The sequence below is a fragment of the Callorhinus ursinus genome, unplaced genomic scaffold (genome assembly GCF_003265705.2).
Source record: "Callorhinus ursinus isolate GAN/ISIS: 27379988/994484 unplaced genomic scaffold, GSC_fseal_2.0 scaffold6, whole genome shotgun sequence".
NCBI classification, from domain to species: Eukaryota; Metazoa; Chordata; class Mammalia; order Carnivora; family Otariidae; genus Callorhinus; species Callorhinus ursinus.
In genome coordinates, this window is record NW_027397068.1 from 70,117,851 (window position 1) to 70,139,864 (window position 22,014).

The window sequence follows — 22,014 nt, forward strand, 5'->3', positions numbered from 1 at the left end:
TCGCCTTCCCTCTTACTTCAAATTTCATTCTGTGGTTCCACAAAGAGATATGTTCTATATAACTTGCCTTAAGGAAACCCAAACCAAAATTATTGACAGTGGTCATCTTTCCGAGCCAGTCTATTAGTATTTTGGTCCCCCTCTGCCCCTCCTCCCTCACTGCAGATGGCCTCCTGGTTAGAGGGCACCGTGGTTCTTAGAGCCAACAACCAAATGGCCTTTTCTGCCATGACTGATGGCTTAGAATCCCACTTCTTGATCTTCCCATACCATTGTCGAATATAGCAAATATTCCCGTATTGACAGAGGGAGAACTTATGGTGTGTTGATACTCAAATTTGAAGTTCAGTTCATAAATCGGTACTGTCTTGTCATTAGTACAAGTAAAAACAATGGTTTTAGGTGCTGGGTTGCATTTTTTTTCCTGCCTCAGTTTCATGGCCATACATGGATGCATGCTATAGTGCAGGGGACTGTGGGCCTGAATCAGGAAACTTGTGTTCTGGTCTTGGCTCTACATGAGTGCTGCAGCCCTGGGCAAGTCCCCACAACTCCCAGCCTTCAGTATGTTACCTGGGATAACAGTGTTTTCTTGGTAATTGGATTCTGTGGTAGTGGTGACAGTGGTGACTGAGAATCTTGGTATTTTCTGGCTTGAAGAGGAATAGGAAATGAAGGAAAAGTCTTCAGTGTCTTGCTCTTCTGTTTTTGATTTAAACTGATTTTAACGCCATTAGAAGAACTTGACCAAGAATGTTGTATTGTATATTATCATTGGCTTTACATGTGTCTTCTGCGTTTATGTGCAGAGTCGATACAGAAATTGGTCAGTGATTTTTACTTTTTATTTTCGAGAAGAGTTTACTTGATGTTATCAGTCATCATTCCCGTGGAGTTACTGAGTCAGCACAATCTAAGTCATTTGTGCTGTGTGCTAAGTGAGGCATAAAGAAGTGCAAAGCATAGATGTTGCCATTTTAGACTACTTGGAGGTAAGAAATAACACATGAAAAAACGAAAAACTAGTACATGAGTCATAACAATACAAGGCCACTGAGAAGTCTGTTACAGGCAGCCCAGGAAAGATCTTGGGGTAGGTCCCATAGATAGTGTTTCTGGGGTGTGGTGAAGGCGGAAGCTCTGCTGTCCTTGAGCCAGGACTTGAGTGAGCTTGGGTTTAGGCAGGCAGAGAGGGGAGCAGGAACATCCTCAGAATGAGGACTAGCAGCCGTCCCCTGTTTGTGAATGCCGTAAATGGGAGTGTGGGTGTGGGGACGGGAGAGGACAAGTGTGGACAGCTGTGTCCCATCCACCCCTACCCTACAGAAAACCATAGTAATGTTTGCAGCATGCCTGGGAACAAACGGGCATTTTCAAGTTATATTTAGACATTATCACAGAAAAGTAAACATAGATGGCTTCACGATAGAATGGCCACTACTTACAGGTCACTGTTGGCTGCCTCTGATCCTTATCGGCCTGATTTTCACATAGCCGTGGTTCATGCACATCGTTCTTAAACATTTGACATTGTTTTGTATGTACTTTTCCATGTCTCTGTTCGACTGTGTTCGTATGTTATGGCTTGTTCACATATTCCATAATTGTTGAGGAGTTGGGTTGTTCTAGTTTTCTTTGAACAATTGGTAAGTGGCTCTGAGAACTGTTACAGTTCTTACTAATTGGATTTTCACACTCTTTGTGAGTTAGGTATTTCTTGCATTTAGTGAGTGAGAAGACTAAGAAGCAACATATGCAGGGTTGATGGTGGTGGTAAGTGGTGAGCTAAGGGTGTGGACCCACTCTGTAGCCACGCCCACACTTTCTTCACTGGACCATGCTGTCTTCCATCAGTATTAGGAATCCATAGCTGCAGGCAGATTTGGATAAATTGCACCTCTGCCCCATTTGAGAGTGAGGGTAAGAGTTGGAACAAGATACAGTTTTTAAAGCTTTAGTTTAGAGCTCATTGCCCTGTTACCTGTCCGAGTGAAGTAGAGGTAAAAAACCTACTAGTAGGTTAAAACTTAGTATAAACACTCATTTACTCACATTGGGTTTCATTATTTTTGTCATTTTATAGGTAGTGGGATATTACTTCAAAGTCCTCTTTAGTTGCTGGTAGGATAGAATATTCTCCCAAATAATGGTTCAGAATGGGAAGAGTTTCTCTGAGCTCTTATTTAATCCAGATATATAGATGTGGTTATAGATCAAGAAAATAGGATAGTTCTTTCAGTGGGTTTTGCAGTGTCTTTCTTCAATTTGTGGTTTCAGGAATTGGGCTGAAAAAATTGTGAAATACTATATTCAGAAAGCAACTACCAATAAACCATCTCCTTAGCTTGATATTTAGTAGTAAATACAGTTACATAGATATCTTTATTATTTATAATAAAGTATACATATTCCAGGTATACTCTGGAAGAGTGGTAATGAAGGAATAAGTATAAGAAGTATTAAGTCTGTCTAAAGTTGGGGCGCCTGTTGCTGTCTCTCTCTGTCAAATAAATAACCAACCTAAAGGTGGCTCAGTCACTTAGGCATCTGAGTCTTGATCTCAGCTCTGGTCTTGATCTCAGGGTCGTGAGTTCGAGCCCCACGTTGGGCTCCACACCCAGAGTGGAGCCTACTTTTAAAAAAAGTCTATCAAATGTATACTAAAAGTATACAAGTTGTTTAATTTGGATTATCTTTTTTAAAAAAATATTTTATTTATTTGACAGAGACACAAAGAGAGAGGGAACACAAGCAGGGGGAGTGAGAGAGGGAGAAGCAGGCTTCCCGCTGAGCAGGGAGCCTGATGCAGGGTTTGATCCCAGAACCCTAAGATCATGACCTGAGCTGAAGGCAGACGCTTAACGACTGAGCCACCCAGACACCCCAGTTTGGATTATCTTTTAAAAGGGTTGTTGGAGGGGTGTCTGGGTGGCTCAGTCGGTTAAGCGTCTGCTTTCAACTCAGGTCATGATCCCAGTGTCTTGGGATCGAGCCCTGTGTCTGGCTCTGGGCTCGGCATGGTGTCTGCTTCTCCCTCTGCCTCTGCCCCTCCCTCTGTTCATGTTCTCTCTCTCTCAGATAATAAAATATTAAAAAAATAAAAAGGTTGTTGGATTCTTAGGCCAGCCTTTGATAAACTCTCTTTTACCTATAATATAGCCTAACTGTGCAGCCTAAATTGTCTAGAATTTATATTCAAAATGTATTTTAAAAATACACATTGTTCGCTTTCTTATTTAGTCATCCTAGGGATGGAAAACCTTCTGAGGATTTTGGGGGATGTAGATAATAATGGCAACTTCCCAGAAGGAGATCTAGGAAAGCATGTGTGTGTGCGCATGCATGTGTGGTGTCCAGCTCACATATACATATATACACAAAAGTTTATTTGAACAAGGGAGGAGTTAAAACAAAGTCTTACCAAGAAATAAAATTGCACAAGACACTGAGTAACTAAACCTACACTAGTTGTTTTGAGCGCTTTGAAAATGGATGGTACATACTGTGGCCTTCAAAGCACTTGTCTTATTTTACAGAATTGAAGCTCAAACCGTGGAATGGTATCTAGGGAGGAAAAGCATATTTGGAATAACATATTTAGATAAGTATTTGAGGACTGTTTTAATGTGGACAATGTCTCTGATACAGCATAAATTTTATATGAGAAATGAAAATGATGGTACTTTCGAATAGATCAACCGAAGGTTAACCGAGAAACATACAGAATTGTTTTGGGTTAGAAGGGAATATGAGAAGCGACTTGGCCTTTAGGTTTTTTGGAAAAGACTTAGATTTGGTTTGGCCTTTGGTTTCTCTAAAGAGCTTGTAGTGAAAAGCAGGGGTTGAGATCCTGTTCTTTTACATATTTAATGTTGAAAATAGCAAAAGCACCCAGCAGGATGAATTTGGGGTGTGGATGAGTATTTAACACAAGGCCATAAGGAGAGAGGGTTAAAATTAAGTAATTTGCACTGTATAGTATCTGTTTTCATATCTGAAGTCTCACTGAAAGGTATTAGATGCATTTGGAGAGGTACAGATAATTTGTGTATTTCATGTTTTTGGTTTTCAGAATGCTCAGGGTTAAGCTAACATTTTTTTTTTTTTTTAAGATTTTATTTATTTGACAGAGAGAGACAGCAAGAGTGGGAACACAAGCAGGGGGAATGGGAGAGGGAGAAGCAGGCTTCCCGCCGAGCAGGGAGCCCGATGTGGGACTCGATCCCAGGACCCTGGGATCATGACCTGAGCTGAAGGCAGACGCTTAACGATTGAGCCACCCCAGGCACCCCTTAAGCTAACATTTTTGACATGGGTACAAATTAACTGAATTTTAAGTATGGCTGTGAGAGATTATGGCAGTGATGAGACAGATATTACAAAACAGTTTTAGTCACTGATAAGATGAATTTGCTGCACTGTTATCTATAGCATTAAAATATAGACATTCCAATTATTTTTCCATTTTGAATGTCTGCTTTAATTAAGCCAGTTTTGGTGGTACACTATTTAAAGTGAAATAAGTAGACCATTCCTATGTCCTGGCTAATGCAGATTGAATGTGAAGATAGGGCTGCCTCAGGACTCCGTATTCAAAATGTAGTTTGAAATCTGATTTATTTAGCCTCTCTTTTGGCCATTCATTCACTCTGCGCCTTCTGAGATCACCAGCTAAAGCCTTGATTTTCACACTTCCATAGAAAATTTTATTTTATATTTTGAAAGAAAGTGTGGAAAATTATTACATTTTGCTTTGGTAAGACAGATGTTCTAATTTAAATCATTCTGGGAAAACTTAGTTCTTAATACTCGATTTTCGTCTTACGACACTATATCAACGTGTATGTTTGTGTGTTGAATTGTGAGGTTAGCGCAGGTTGTGTAACATCAGTATGTCGTCATTGTGAGTACAAAATTTCCTTGACTGGTGAAAGTAACACATCTAAAATTCCATGAAATTGTGAATTTTGAGCAGAACTGTTTGGCCTACACATACTTTCATTCAGGTGAGATCAGTTCCTGGCAAATTCCTATCAATCTCTCAGAGCTGAGTTTCTCTGTAGAAGGGCTTTGTTAAAGCCCATCGCAGACCCGTTGAGATGCTCCCTCCTCTCAGTGCCTTGTGTGTCCAGTTAGGATGTCTGCTGCATGCGTTCTAATCTTTGTTCAGCCTGTCTCCTTCAGTGAATTGCTCATTTCTCCAGGACAGGCTGTTCATTTTCCTCCAGTGCCTGGCGCACTGCACATACTAGACATGAAGGAAGGAGGGCAAAGACTGCACGCAGCCTTGGGCTGGGGTGTCAGCAGGAGGAAGGACTGCCAGTTCTTGTAGCTTCCCTCGCTTGGGTTTGGGGCCTGTGCTTCTGGCCCACCTCCCAGCTCCCATTCGTGCCTTCATTGCTTACCTTCTAACGACTGCTCTCACCTCTGTGATGAGGCTTTCCTTCCCAAACCCGGCACTTCCCTTTTAGTCATCGAGTGTAGAAAAAGCTTTTAGCCCTTGCCTGTTGGACACCTGGCTTGCATTCGGCGTGCCTAGTTTGTTGCGACCCATGAGTTCCTCCTTTCCCATGACCCCAGACTCTCTAGAATCTTTTTTTCTGACCGTCCTTTTGGCTTCGCTGCGGGCCCCTCCTTCCCCTTCTCCCGAAAACGGCGACATTCTCTACAGTTTTGTCCTCTACACATTGTTCTTTTTTGATGTATTCTTCCTGGATAGAGTTCTGGAGTTTTTATATGCTTCCTGTTGATTAAATCATCCAGTATTTGTTGAACATTTTATTATATGCCAGGCGTACTATTTGACTTATGTCCTGGAGATGCAGTAGTGAGTAAAAGAGAAGAATCGCCACCCTTCAGGGAGCATATATCCTCTATGTGCTGACTTTTCCCTATTTATCGTTCTAGATCAGCACTTACTCCCCAAACATATGGGTCCCTTCCTTCTAGATGTTTTCAGCTGGATTTCCTATAGGAACCTCAGATTTCCTCTATGTAGGACCCTGAAGGCTCCCTCTGGCACATGGGCAAGAGGGTCGAGCTGCTTCTACTTCTGCATATCTGTCTCAGTTGGTCTCTCACCATCTATTGAGCCTCCACTGACTCCTGTCTTCTTCCATCGCTCTGTCTCCAAGTTGCGTTGTGTTTCCACCATTACTTGAATCTGGGCTTGCTCTCTCCCACCACGCCACCAGTTCAGGACCTCAGTTTATCTGCTGGCTGTGGCACCCGTCCTGGCTCCAGGGGCCACCGGTTCAGGACCTCAGCTTACCTTGCTGGCTGCAGCACCCGCCCTGGCTCCAGGCAGCAGCTCGAGAGCAGGCTTTCCAAAAGCTGGACCCGACTACAGCTCTCTGTCAAAAGCACCCAGTGGTTCACCCCAGGATGCAATCTGAAGCCTTTTAAGAGGACGTGCAGGGCTCATGCACGTACTGGCTTCTGCCTGCTTCACCTCCTTCTCTGCAAATTCTTCCTTCATTTGGATCTGAACTCCTTATGTCTCCTCATACACATCAGGCAGCTCACCTCCCTTGAGCCTCTGCTTTTTGCTTTCTGCTCTGTGGTACTCTGTGCCCTGTCCCTTCCCAGCTCGAGCCTGGCGCTTTCTCATTTAATCTGCTAATCTTTAAGCCTTAGAATCTGGCATACAGTAGGGATCAATATATGGATTTGGAAGGAAGGAAGGAAGGAAGGAAGGAAGGAAGGAAGGAAGGAAGGAAGGAGGGATCTGTTGGATGAATGCTGCAGGCTTTGTAGCACCGTGGGGAGGGACTTCCCCCACCACTGCTTTGCTCCTTTGAAGCACCCAGGGCAAGAAAGCCCCAGCAGAGGCTCTAGTTCTGGCTCTCCTGGATGGCCTTGGCCCTGAGGCCCATGGGCTGACTCACTAAATCCAAAATAAAAGTCAGAGTTTAGTTTTGAACTGGTTATGTTTGGTAAGATACTGACATAGGGAAGGTGGCTTGTGACTCATAGTCTGGGTACCTATTCATGTGCACTAGTGATCTTTGAAAATTTTTACCCTAGACATTCTGTATTATCTAAAATCTCCCCTTTCACTTTCTAACGAGCACTCAGATGCATTAATGTTTGATCAGGAGTTGCAGACTCAGGTCCAAATTAAAGTAGTTGTTCTAAGAATACTTTGAAGTCAAAAAGCATTGCTAACCACTCAGTATACTTTATTACTAGTAAGCTAAAAGGAGCTGGGTGAGATTAACTATCATGCTCATTTCCTATATGTGTAGTAGAATTTTAGATGCAGATGTTTTCTCTCTGCAAACTCTTCCCTTCTCTTGTTTACACTGGATCCCTCGTAATTGTTAAAACCTTCCTAAAAGTAAACAATAAATGTCTTGTAGCCATCTAGGCTTTTTTCCTAAACGTTCTTCTGGGTTTTTATTTGCCAGCTTTTTTTTTTTTTTAATTAAATAATTGACGTGCAACATACTAGTTTTAGGTGTTACAACATAATGATTTGGTATTTGTATATATTATGTATTTTTAATATTGTCAAAAGTAAGGATATAGTTGTGTTTTTAATGTATATGAAATAAAATTTCTGCCTTTGTAATAAATAATGACTTAATCTGTGTTTTGTTTATTTCTTCCCAGGGCAGCCCAATGGATCCTATGGTGATGAAGAGACCTCAGTTGTATGGGATGGGCAGTAACCCTCATTCTCAGCCTCAGCAGAGCAGCCCTTACCCAGGAGGCTCCTACGGCCCCCCAGGCCCACAGCGGTATCCAATCAGCATCCAGGGTCGGACCCCAGGGGCCATGGGAGGAATGCAGTACCCACAGCAGCAGGTTTGTGCTGGTTTTAATCCCACCCCCCTTCAAATTGGTGATGAAGTTTTGTCTTTGTTGCTTACTGTCTACCTAAGATTGGTACTGAGAGAATTAGGGGGGATTTCACTGATTTTCTTTTTTCTTTTAATTTTCATAGTTTTTTCAAGTAACCACATGTGCAGTTTCCTTTTCTTTCAAAGAAGGAAAAGTGATGGGGCACCTGGGTGGCTCAGTTGGGTTAAGCCTCCGACTCTTCCATCTCGGCTCAGGTCTTGGTCTCGGGATGGTGACTTCTGCCCAAGTTGGGCCCCACGCTGGGCATGGAGCTTGCTTAAAAAAAGAGCAGGGTGGGGGGTGGTGTGCCTGGTAGCTCAGTCGGCTAAGCACTGGAGTCTTGATTTCTGCTCAGGTTGTGATCTCAGGGTCATGAGATGGAGCCCTGCCTGGGGTCCCAGCACGGAGCCTGCTTAAGATTCTCTCTCTCCCAGTCCCTCTGTTGTCCCCTGCCCACCCTCACGTGTGCACACACACGCACTTTCTCTTTAAAAAAAAACAAAAACAAAAATGGAAAAGTGAGCTTCCTAGAAAAAAGTGGACAAAAATACCTGTTTGGTAGAGGGCTGTTACTGTGTTATTGGCTGTATTTGAAAGATAGGCACTGTTATCATTTTGCACCAAGTTATATAGATCTAAACCCCTGAAGTGAACTTGGCTTTCTAACATTTCTCATGTCAGACTGGCAGATTTTGAACTTTGAGTAGACTTCGTAAGGTGAAGTTTTAATTATTTAAAAAATAAATAACCATGAATGGCATCGACTTTGAGAGAAATTTTTTATTCTCCCAAAAAGTTATTTTGCATTTATTTCTTAACATATTCATTCCATATAAGAGCATTTGGTATATATCTGTTTTCTTAGATTTGGATGGGTTTTGTATTTTTACTTAAAACACAAGAAGACTTCTCTTCCTTTTAAAAACACAGTATTTTTCTTCTTTTTCTCTAGAATCAAATAGTTGGAGTTGCCTTAAATGACCACCTACTTTCTAGCTGTAGTAAACCTGGTCTCTTGGATACTGGAGAGTAGATCCTTGTTATGTTGGCCTGAGGAAGCATGAAATTAGGAAAAGTCTAAATTAGATTCAGACTCGTTAGGGTGTTTAGTCACTAGATACACCAGAAAGCCTTATTTATAAGTTCCCACACCGTGTCTTTAACCCTGGGGGTGCATTAGGCTGATGCTGTGTACATTTTACTGCCTCCTCGATAGGTTCTTCCATAACATTGCCAGTAACCTGTTCCAGGGTTTCATGTAACTTCCTCTCTGGAAATTCTTCCCTATGTTTGACCAAAAATCATCTGTGGGGAAAAAAACCATTGGATTCGACTTCTGTTCTCTTTAAAGTGGATGTGGAGAATGGTACACTCTTAAGTGCGCCAGAGCAGTGTTGATGAAGTTGCATCTGAGCCTTTTCTTTTATAGACTGGATATTGTTTTTCCTCTTTATCTTTTGTCCCTCCTTGGGTGATATTTTTATTTTAAGGTGGTTATAGGGAAAGATAGAAGTAGCTCAGCCTTTGAGTCCCAGCTGTTGGTTCCCTAAACAGCCTTTGTTACTGTCAGTAGTTCTTACTCTCCTTTATTAAATTGGCTGCCCAGAATTCTCTGTCACTTGCACACTTAATTGCGCTGTTAATTTTTTTCAACGTGATTCCTTTCTTCCAGCAACATTTTGCTGCCTAGAGTAAAACCTCTTTAGCTGAGGTTACTAATTGTGAGGGGGAAATAATTCGTAAATGATTGAAAAGTAAGATGTGATTCTGTCTTCCTTCTTCTAGTTTTAATCTAATTTGCCCTTAGTTGAGGGGAAGAAGGCCCAGGCAGCTAGCTGCCAAAATCCCAATTTTCCTCTTTAGCTGATTTCCTTTGGGGCCTGATGGTTCTGTATGATAACCCTGGCCACAGGAAGAGAGTACAGGCAGCAGGGAAGAAGTAGCAGGACTAGTGGAAAGAAGTAGATGCTAATCACTCCTTGTTTTTCTGCATCTTCTTTTTTCCCCCACTATATTTTCCTGATGTCACATTGGAAAGTCATTTCGAAAGGTGGTATTCGTGGCAAACTACCAGATGCTCCTTTATCTTTTTCTCTGAATGAGTTCAAGTCTTACAAGGTTTCCACATTGGCATAGTTTGCAATCCCAAAGTAGAAATCCAACAAATGGAAAGAGTGTGTAAAGAATGATTTGCCCAGGGGGCGCCTGGATGGTTCAATTGGTTAAGTGTCTGGCTTTGGCTCAGGTTATGATCTCAGGGTCCTGGGATCGAGCCCCAGGTCAGGCTCTAGCTCCACAAGGAATCTGCTTGAGGATTCTCTCTCTTCCTCTTCCTCTGGCCTTCCCCTCACGCGTGTGCACACATGCTCGCTCTCTCTCAAATGAATAAATAAAATCTTTAAAAAAAAAGAGAGAGAGAATGATTACCCAGGAATATTTTTTTCATTATTTTCTTCCCCACATGTGTAAGGGTAAAAGTAGAGGACATACACAAATACACAAGAGTGGCCTTAATTTTCTTAGGTTCTTGGTGTTTGTTAATTCCTGTGGCTCTTATATAGTTTTGAAATCCAGTAACTCTTGGATTTATTTGAAGGGACAAATTGATGAAGATAACTCGCCAAGTATTTCAGCAAATTTTTAATTAATATTTTAGATTAGGTATTTTACTGCTAACCAGAAGAAATGCCTAATTCTAATTAAGGACAGATCTTTCTGATAATGAAAGGAAAATAGTATATCTGGTAAGAAACTGAAGGCCCTGGCCGTAAAATGTCAAACTTTCATATTGAGTTCATCATAATCGAGGGTTCTATGAGACTGAAGTGCTACCTACTGCGCTAACGAGGCACCTTATAATCGAGAGTTCTAAATAATCTCTATTGCTTTTTCAACCTTTCATTTAGTTATAATATAGTCTAAAATATAGTATCTTGCTTAGATAACTAAAAGGCTAAAAATAGCTGTGAATGCACTTTTGAATGTGTGTAACATTTTAAAGGGGATGCAACTTTTATAATACCAAATTCATGTGATCAGTTAGGTGTAGGCTAATTAATAGCCTTGAAATGGAAAAAAAAAATAGTTAAGAAGGTTTTGGGTAAAGGTTATTAGAGCACATTTACTTTGTTAGGTTTAGCCTGTGCTCTTTGGTGAGGAATTCTCAGTGAATTGCTTTGTTTGTAAATTTTGGGTAATTATGAATTTGTCCACAGACAAGGTCCTGGCACAGTGATTGGCTGCTGGTCCTATCTGTTTTCTCCTAGTATTAATGTAATTGGCTGAGCATTTTTGTAATCATGGCTGCTAATGTTTCTCAGGGAAAAACTTGAAAAATAATGATGACATTGAGTTTTTATTGAGTGGACATCACCACCTAGGCATGACTTTGCTTTGGATAGCCTCCAAAGCTTTCTGTGTTTGGTTTGTGAACCTCTAATGAGCTGAATCCAGTTCATTTAATATTGCTCATATATTTCTGCAAAGGATTAAAATGCAGGAATTCAAGTTTGTAAATTGAGTTGCCCACTTACCAGCTGAGTGGTAAGTTGTCTTTGGCTCAGGGGTCACAGTTTGATTCCTGGCTAGCATTCCACTCCTGAGATGGGAATTTTAAATGAGTATTCTGGTAGAAAGAACTGCCATGCTTATATGAAATTTAACATGGATAGTATCACTGCTTGCTTTTTGTTTCTGAGAGTCAGGAGGAACTGGCCACTGTGAGTGTTAGATTTTAGTGTTAACCTGGTGATTCTTGATTTGTATGGTGATAATTTTATTTTTGAAATATACTCACGACTAGGTCTTTGGGCATGACATGATAATAGTACATCATTTTGGTATTTATTAACTGGAACTAGATTTGTGGTCTTTCACGTGCTGATTCTGCCACCTCATCAGGCAAATACATGGCTAAACAGATTAGTTTTGCACAGTGCTCTAAAAACTAGTCTGCTTGAGTTTTTATTGAGCCGAGAGGGGAAATGAATTTTCTATGCCTCTGTGGAGAATGTTCTGCCTCTAGGCTCCTGGAATTCAAACCTGGAGATGGTTAACAGAAGTATACTGGCTGATTTCATCTAATACAGAGCTACACAGAGGAAGTATACTCTTTAAGGTTACTAGAATCTGACTCTGAGTTTTTCAGATTTTTAAAAAAACGTAGACGCTAAGGTACCCTTTGCTGGATCAGGGATGTGGGTGAGCAAATGTTTTGTTTTACTTCTCTTGTCCTTTGTGATCATAAGTGTATACACAGGCCTGTGCCGAGTTGCTTTAAAAAAGATTTTCATATAAAAGAAATAGCACCCAAGGGAAATAGGCTACAGAAGCGAAGGTATATTTATTTGTGTCCAGCACATTTCAATTACCGCATGTAGTGTGAGATTTTTCCTGAGTTATCAAGGGTTAGTGGGTTGATATTTTAACTATCCTTACCTTGCTGCAGAAGTATGTGTAATCTAATGCCTGTTGGCATGTAAAGCCAGGAAAAGGGAAAGAGGGCAAAGTGAGAGATTTAAGTTTATGAGTGTTTTTAGAATAGAAAAACATGACTTTTTTAGTTTTTAAAAAACACATCTGTTATTGCAAAGACCTTTACAACAATAAGAGCATGATATGACAGTAAGAATATAATCATTGTTTTGAAAGATATTCTGGCAAAATTAAATAGAAATTAGTTATTTTTGTTAAGGTGATCCAGCTGAACTTATTACCTTAAAAACCTAATTAAAGTTGAGGTTCTTTTGAAAAAGACTTTAGAAATCAGTAGGTATTCTCATTTGTGTCTTTAGTTTATCTTCTGCACCCTTTGGATATGTCTATTTTGCTCTGTGTTTTTTGAGTAAAATATTTATTTCAGAACATAAGCATTTTATTTGGTACATCTTAACAGCCAAAACACTTCTTCCAATGCAAATGTTTATTTTGGCAGCAGATGTTTCTAAAAGGAGACAAACATAACAATTGTTTGGCTAAAATAAATGTTTTCTTTGGGGTTACTGAGGCAGCCAAGCAAGTTCTAGATTCCCACCTGTGTTACTTTATATTGTCAGTCTGTTCTGTAAAAAATGTTTATTTTTAAAAATACAGGTAAAATTATGTCTTGATACAGTTTGAACAATGTCTCTGAAAAGTCACCATGAATGGGGGGGGGGGGAAGATTGGTTAAAGACTTAACAATTCCAGAGTTTTTGGACATGGAATGTTTGTTTGCACTCAGTCTCTGAATCCTAAATGTGAATACAATAATCAGGGCTTAATTTTGGTTTTGCCTAAAAAGACCTTAGACTTCCTATTTTTAAGGAGCATAATGGGGTGCGATATCATGAGAAAGGAAGGCTTGAGTCAACATAATGGACAAGGATGGGTGCCTAGTGTTTGCTTTAATTTTTTGATAGTTTATGTTCACCCAAAGACACACCTGCCCACACCTGTGTGTGCACAGGAGTGCTTGCATACACTTACATAAAACAGAACATTTGTGTGACAGTGGTATCTTCGTGTAACAAAATGTATCTGTATATGCATATTAAATATATTAAGCGTGCATTTTATGTGTGTATAGATATGCATACATATACAAACAAATACGTGAATAAAATGAAGGTAAACATTTTGGGCAGTAAAATAATGAAGGCTGAGAGATTTCTTTCACTGTGTTATTTGCAGCATTTTTATATAGGCATGCTCTGTACTAAGAGACTTGGAGCCAAGTGCTTTGCTTGTACACCTGAAATGTTTGGAGTCCTTTCAGCTGATTGCAAATTTGTATAAATAATGGCCTTTTGTTGGCCACATTTTGTCTTGATTTCCTCAGTTGTTCTTCATCAGTGAACGTGAAGGTATTTAAAGTTTACCAACAAAATACATTTACACCTCCTATTTCTGCTTCCAAGTAGATAGCAGATGCTACTATCTTTGATGCCAAAGTTCCCTGTAGATGGAGTTTTGTACCAAGAGAATATTTTTGAAAAGATTTGTAGATATGATAATTTTTATTTGCTCCTTAAAATGTAAATTTCTGGAATACTTAACTGGTTTTATTTACTTTTTATATTGTAGTTGAATTTAAGCATATTTTGAAGCATTCAATATGACATTCTTAGAGGAGGAGGATTCGAAGAGGTCACATTTCAAGTTAAATAGAAATTTTTAAATCTTAGCCTTTTTCCTAAAAATGAGCAAAGACCAGGTTTCATCTTTGAAAGTTTAATGAGAAAATGTGAGATGATTTCTCTTTGTAGTTTGGATTGCTACTTTTATATTAGAAAGTTTATACTGATATATTTGTTTTTTTATCTGAACTAGATTGTTCTAGATACTCTAAAGATTATATGTGGTGTCAGCGCCTGTTCTCTGCTTATAGCTTATACTGTTTTGTCACTCACATATGAATTCTATGTATTTTACATTCATGGACTTTCAACGAAAATCTCTCAAGTTTTTCTGTTATGTTTTTGTTTTTGAGACGTAAATCTTAAGCATATGTTTTAGGGACTATTAGAATTGCTTGAGTATATTTTAAATCAATTTGATTTATTTGCTTTTACAAATAAAGAAACATCAAATGTGATATTTATGTTAAAAATGTAAACAATTCAAATAAAGCTAATGGGTGATACCAGTAAAACCAACCAGCCACATTACTTCAGTGCTCCCTGAAACACAGCCGACCATAGTAATCACTAAACAGCAACAACAAAAATCCCAGAAGATAAATGGACAGTTACAGTGACTAAGTGGCATATTTTAGGCCAGTAGTCCTTAAGCTTGCTCAGTGTTAGAATCTCCTAGGTTGCTTTAAACACTCCAGGTTTGGATGCTCATATCAAGGACATCTGAATGTTACAGCCCCCTTCTGTCTCTTTCTGAGCTCCAGTGCCTCCCTGGTGCCTCCCCTGTGCAGCCGGCGTTAACAAGCAGGTGTCAGAGACAGACCAGCAAGTAAGGACCCCCCAGAGCAGGTTTTGGGCCAGCAGCATTGCCATCCTTTGGGGGAGTTTGTTCTTGGGCCTTGCCCAGTGAGTCAGGAGCTTACCACTGCCCTAAAGGGATGAAATGGGCCCAGAATCAGGAGTTGGAACAGTGCAGCCCTCACTGATTAATGTTTGTAATCTGTGTGCGATGTTGGAAAAATAAGGGCCTCACCCTGCTCATCTACCAAATGAGGAACTTGGACTACAAGATCTCCTAGCTTGGATATTCCTTTTAATATGATAGTCAGTTAATGTTTTTTCATTTTAGTTTTAAATTTTAGAGTCTTGTGACTTCAAATACCGTCTTCTGAAATTTATGGGTTGATGCTTGATGGGTTGTATTAATATAACTACTAACCCACATTCTTTAAAATTTTTCCAGAGGGGAAAGAGCTGTTTCTTCCTCAGATGAGCAAATTGTTGCAATCAGTGTGATCAGTTATTTACTTTTAATTTAATTTACTTTTTTTAAAACGATTTTATTTTTATCTGAGGGAGAGCAGAGTGAGAGAGAGAGCATGAGCGGGGGTGGGGGTAGGAGCAGATAGAGAGAGAGAAGCAGACTCCCGGCAGAGTAGGGAGCCTGACGCAGGTCTCCATCCCAGGACGCTGGGATCATGACCTGAGCCGAAGGCAGACACTTAGCCAACTGAATCATCCAGTCACTCTAATTTTATTATTTTTAAAGCGACAGGTTTGGGGCGCCTGGGTGGTTCAGTCGTTAAGCGTCTGCCTTCGGCTCAGGTCATGATCCCGGGGTCCTGGGATCGAGCCCCACATCAGGCTCCCTGCTCTGCAGGAAGCCTGCTTCTCCCTCTCCCACTCCCCCTGCTTGTGTTCCCTCTCTTGCTGTCTCGCTCTCTGTCAAGTGAATAAATAAAATCTTTAAAAAAAAAATAAAGCGATAGGTTTCTCAGATAACTTCTTTCTTCTGAATACCTGTTGTGTGCTAGGTATGTAGAATGTTACCTGTCCTTTTTAATATGTAGAAAATCATAAGGTTGAGATGCTAACTTTATTTGGGGTCACAAAAGGAGGCAAAGAGAGACCCAGTAATTACTTACTCATTTAATACATGATTATTTTCGAAGTAGTTCTGAAAATAAGTACATACTGTCCAACATTAGGATAAACTATGTACAGTGAATTCTGAATAGAAGTAAGGACTTTTTAGACTTACGTTCTGTGCTGTTAATTTCACTCCTCTTTAACCCCCATGAAGAGGGATTTAGTGGCTGTAGTTTTGTCTCTTAAAACAGGTTTTTTCTGGCCGCCTGGGTGTCTCAGTCAATTAGTTAAGCGTCTGCCTTCGGCTCAGGTCATGGTCTCAGGGTCCTGGGATCCAGCCCCGCATCGGTCTCCCTGCTCCACGGGTAGCCTGCTTCTCCCTCTGCGTCTCCTTCTGCCCCTCTCCCCCACTCGTGTGTACTTGTGCTTTCTCTCTTTCCCTCAAACAAATAAATAGAAATCTTTTTTTTTAAGGGCAAAATAAGTTTTTCTTTCATGTTAGTAGCCAAAAGTGAAATTTTTTATGGTCAGAAGTTCTTTATGACAGTTTGGTTATTTTTGTATGTAACAAATTTATGAAGGCCATTTTTACTTTTCATTTGGGGAAATAACATTAAAAACTAAATCTGGAGTTGTGAATGAAATTAGGGGAAAAAAACATTTTAGCAGAGAAGGAGAAGATCAAGAAGATGGGTGAGAGCATGAAGGGAAGAAGAAGGAAAACACGAGGTGACAAACAGGAGAAGAGCGGCAGCCTTGCTTCTCTAAGAGTGGCTGTGCGGATGCCCCCCTGGCGCTCGGGAGTTGGCTCAGCCTGGCTTCACCAGCCTCAGGAGGAACTCCCCGTGTGGGATCCAGTGTTAGAAATTTCCTGGAAATTCTGGAGCTGAGACCTGAGTGTGGTTAGAGTGTATGTATAAAGCAAACATCCCTTGCCTCCTAACTTAGCCCCAAACCAAGACTTAGTGACTGTCTATGGCAGCAGGAGGTACCCAGCTTCCTATTTCCTGTGAAGAAGTGGGTTTAATCGAGAAAACAGACTGTATTCCAAAGAAGTAACCAAACTAGTCTCTCTGTTGGTAGTGAATCATTAAAAACATAATTTCTCTTTTCTTTTTTAATAACTACCGAATAAACCAGTGGAATTGGCTCTTCAGGGTTAGTCAAAGGGAAGGATCCAGGTCAGTTTCTAGAAAACATCCAACATTCAGAAACAAAGGGTAAGACTAATACAAGTAGCAAAACCTGAAAGCATTGAATTAAAATGCGAAGGGATTTTTGCGGCAATAATTAAATTTCACTTAATGGACCTGAGACTGAGAAAAACTAGCTCCCCCTGGATAGTTGTAGAAGGCCCTGAGGTGGTCTTGGGAGAAATGTCTCCTGGGAAGGGAACTCCAATCTGAGATGCACCCCAGAAAGACAGCTAAACAGGGACAGTTTCCCAGTATGGCCTGTAAGGATTAGGTGTCCATTCATAATCAATATCATCGTTATCATTGCTTGCAGAGAAAGCAGGGGAAAAAGGAAGTGTCGGGATAATTGTTGGCCGATGGGCCGTAGGACCTCAGAATACTTCTTTAAGAGGGGCAACCGAAAAGGAGACTTCCTTTCATTTAATGAGTATGTTACCTTTAAATTTCCTAAGATTTTCTGATAGCCCGGTAATCTAGACATTTTAAGCATTTTCCATCCTCGGAAGTTTTCGTCGGTGTTTTGGGCTTCCTAGAAAAGTAAGACTTTCCTTCTCAGCTTCCTACTTGTAAGTCCTGTGCCTGTCATCAGAGGTCTTGGAGATGAGAGGATCTTATTCCCCAGTAGTTGGCCAAATTTTGATACCTGGGAGAAGAGAAAAGACCGGAATTCCTTTTAAGTCCACTGGGCTGCAAGGGAGACACCTTCCCCATTGGTGTCTCGGACTGGGTTCTGGCTGTTCTTCTTCGTTATTGGTTTCAAAAACAAAGGATGAAAGGAGTGGTGAACGGGTGACCTCACTGGCCCTAAGTCTTCATGACATCAGGTATATCACACCATACTCGAAGTCATTTCCAGAATGACAGTTAAAAGCCAATTTACCACATGTATGCATGAGATCATGAGAGTAATCAAGCACAGAATGGGGAAGGAGGCAGAGGGTTCCAGGAAGGGTTCCAGTGCCCACCGGGGACTCAGCCACTGCTGTCCAAAGCCACAGAAATTGGCATTAAGCAAAATGCACTGTGCTTACTTCCAAATCGAAGTCAGCTATGGTTGGTCTAACTGAAAGAATTTAAGCCACCTGACTGCATCCTAGCTGCAAGGGAGGCTGTGAATTTGAGTTCTGAATTCTCAGCTGTGGGAGGCAGAGTTTTTTGGATACTACGTCTATAGAGAACACAGAATTACTCCCGACAGTCCCAGAGTTTCTCTTGTGTAAAAATGTCCCTCCTCAAACAGTCTTCCTGTTTCAGTAGATGGCAGCTCTGTCCTGCTTGCCCAGGCCAGCAACCTCACAGTCCTCCTCTTTTTCTCAAGGTCTCAGTTGCTTAGAGAATCCCATTGCTTTTTCCTTCAGAATATATCAGAAACGGCCTATTTCGCACCCCCTCGATGGCTGCCATCCTGGGCTAAAGCCCCCCACACCATCTCCCATTTGGATCACCATAGTGGACTCCTGACTCTGCTGCCCCACAGTCAGTTTTCAGCAGAGCAAGCAGAATGATCCTTTGAGATGGTGTAAGTCAAACCATGGCACTACTCCTGCGACCCCTCACTTCCCTCGGAGTCCCTGAGGCCCCCCTTCATCTCATCCCTGTGCCCAGCCCTTCCTTCTGCCTGGAAGACTCTTAGGTCTTACCGGGCTTGCCCTCTTACTTCTGAGTTTCTGTTCAAATGTTTATTTGACTCGCTCAGGCTGACTTGAGTAAAATTGCACACCCCTCCTGCCCCTAGCCCTGTTCTCTTTGCTCCGTAGCGCCTAGCGCCTGAGGTGCGTCTGTTGGGCCGCCGTTGTTCCCAGGAGGACATAAGCTGGAGGCAGCAGGGACTTGGTTTTGCCCTGCCGTGGCCCCTCATCCAGAGCAGCACGTGGCACTTCACAAACATATCCCAACCAACGACGGAAAGAATTCGCAGAATTGGAGACTCTGGCCAGGGAAATCCATGGAGCCCGGTGCTGAAAGGTCCGAGTGTGTTCGAGTTGTATCTGTCACCTGTGCTTGGCTGAGAGGCACAGTCTTTGACTGGGGCTTGCTTCGTTTCCAGCTGAACTCTTAGCGCCCAGCTCCATCCTGAGCTGGTAGGAAGCCCGCTGACAGCCGCCGGGCTGTCCCTTAACCCTGCTGTTAGATTCCCGAGGAGTTTCTGGTACCTGAGAGGTTGTTAGAGCATGGTGGTTCTCTGTTGTTGCTTATTTCAGTGTGCGCTGTGCTAGGGGCCTGTGGTCCTCTCTCTGATGCTAACCCCACCATATAAATTGGAGACAGCTGCTACCTTACGTCGTGGCTGGTAATTCCTCTGAATTCTCTTGTACTGAGTGTGATACTTAGTAGTAGGGGGAGGCGAGCAAAGATTTCTAGATCATAGCTGAATCGGGATTTGGCAGAAGTGTGATACAGGCTCAGATCTTTGTCCTAACACCGGTCATTTGACAGTGCTTACGGAGAACAAGCCCTCAATGAGTTAAGATGCCGTTTATGGAAAACAGACATTTTTCCAGTGGGAATTTACTGCTGGCGGAAGAGGATTCCTTCACAGTGGGAGGCAGAGCTGTGCCATGCATGGTGTGAGTCTGGAGGCCCTGAAAGGGGCTTAAAGCCCTGGGGAGCGGGAGGGGGGAGTAGTTTACATCCAAGCTTATACAGGAATTGTGTAAAAGCCGGTGATTTGTGGGGAAAAAACCTTAAATGTGGTGTTGCAGTTCTCCATAAGTGAAACTGATAAGTTGAACCTACCTTTCTTAGCAGACGTTGTTTTCACGTGCTTTATGGAGTCAGAGCACTTCTATCAAGCTTAGCTTTTAGAAGAGGAGGTGCGTTATGGACCCAGATTTGGAACTGTTAGCCGTTGCCTGCAGTGGGCTGTTGCTTGTTTCCAGAAGCAGAGGTCGTGGCCACACCCAGATTGAAAAGTTACACCTAGGAGTAACGAAATGCAATTTAGACCAAATTTTACAAAATTGTCCCTGTGTGCTTTATTTCAGTTGAGGGGGTATGATCGATAAATAATTCACCTTTTTTAAAAAAGATTTTATTTATTTATTTAATTGACAGAGAGAGAGAGAGAGAGAGAGACAGCGAGAGAGGGGACACAAGCAGGGGGAGTGGGAGAGGGAGAAGCAGGCTCCCCGCTGAGCAGGGAGCCCGATGCGGGGCTCCATCCCAGGACCCTGGGATCATGACCTGAGCCGAAGGCAGATGCTTAACGACTGAGCCACCTAGTTGCCCTGATAAATAATTCACTTTTAAGGAAGTACAAGGATTTAGTGCCTCAGTGTCTGTGTGATCTCATTGCCCTCTTCCTCTGCATCTTGATCATCCCTGTCTTCCTGGGCCCAATTTCTTACCTGTAAGATATGAGGGGTTGTCACTAGATGCCCAATGACAACAGTCGCTGTGCTGGGTGTCGCACTGGGTCCCTCCATGTGAGTGCTCTCACCTAACCTCTGCTGAGCTTCTGTTTATCCCGACTTTCTGAATAATAATAAGAGCTAATATTTATTAAGGGCTTATTCTGTCAGGCACTGTTTTACTTGCTTTACTTGGATTAACATCGTCCTCACGGTGGCCTCCTGGGGCAGGTGTTATAATCCTCAGTTTATAGATGAGGAAACCGGTCATTTGACAGTAGCTGTTCAAATTTATGTGCTCACTCAGTGGCTCAGCAAGAATTTCAGATCCTTGGCACTTTAACTCTGGGTCCACGCCAGCATAAATTTTATGATTCTGGTAAAACTGGAATGCTTTTCATCACTGAAACTAGAGTTCATTTGGATTTTTGCATAGTAAGACTGATTATAGTTAAGGTAGCCTAATTTTGACATTGAATATTAGTTTCATTAGCTATGTGACCTTTACCAGGTTGAAAATGGAATGTTACCTATGAGGTCTATCAAACTTAGAGTCAGGGGGCGCCTGGGTGGCTCAGTCAGTTAAGCGGCTGCCTTCGGCTCAGGTCATGATCCCACGGTCCTGGGATCGAGCCCCATGTCCGGCTCCCTGCTCAGCAGAGAGCCTGCTTCTCCCTCTCCCTCTGCCTGCCACTCTGCCTACTTGTGCTATCTCTCTGTCAGATAAATAAATAAAATCTTTAAAAAATAAAATAAAATAGAATAAAATTGGTTGTCAACTAAAAAAAAAAAACAAAAAAAACTTAAAGAGTCAGGAGTTTTTTGTTTTTTTTTAAAGATTTTATTCATTTATTTGAGAGAGAGAATGAGAGAGAGAGAGAGCACATCAGAGGGAATAGGGTCAGAGGGAGAAGCAGACTCCCTGCCGAGCAGGGAGCCCGATGCGGGACTCGATCCTGGGACTCCAGGATCATGACCTGAGCCGAAGGCAGTCGCTTAACCAACTGAGCCACCCAGGCGCCCTAGAGTCAGGAGTTTTTTTTTTTTTTTTTATTGAGGTGAAAGTTAACCATTTTAAAGTGTACAGTTCAGTGACATTTAGTACAGTTCACAGTACTGTGCAACCACCATCTTTATCTAGTTCCAAAACATCTCCTTCACCCCCAGATGACACTCTTGTCCCTAGTAAAGACTCACTTCCTGTTTCCTCCTCCCCCCAGCCCCTGGCAACTCCTAGTCTGCTTTCTGTCTCTATTTACCTATTTTGGATATTTCACATAAATGGAATCATACAATATGTGACCTTTTGTGTCTAGCTTCTTTAATTTAACATGATATTGTCAGGTTTCATCCCTGTGGTAGCACCTGTCAGTGTTTCATTCCTTTTTATGGCTGTACATTATTCCATTGTATGGATACAACATCCTTTGTTTCTCCGTTCATCTGTTGATGGGCACGTGGGGTTCCACTTGTTAGCTACTGTGAATAGTGCTATTATCAACGAAGTCTGTATTTGAATACTGGTTTTAACTTCTTTTGGGTGTATACCTGGGGGTAGAATTGCTAGGTTGTGTGGTGATCCTATGCTTAACTCTTCAAGGACCTGCCCAGCCATGGTGGCTGTACCATTTTACATTA

The 22,014-nt window shown here is 41.7% G+C and overlaps 1 protein-coding gene across 8 annotated transcripts in view; it reads left to right on the forward strand.

Moving 5' to 3' along the window:
- ARID1B (AT-rich interaction domain 1B) overlaps positions 1–22,014 on the forward strand; it is a 437,894-nt gene that overhangs the window by 41,775 nt on the left and 374,105 nt on the right. For all 8 annotated transcript variants that reach the window (XM_025866378.2, XM_025866380.2, XM_073894146.1 and 5 more), the window contains one exon: positions 7,615–7,809. In XM_025866378.2, the coding sequence (XP_025722163.1) occupies positions 7,615–7,809 (195 nt within the window). The remainder of the gene's footprint in view (positions 1–7,614; positions 7,810–22,014) is intronic.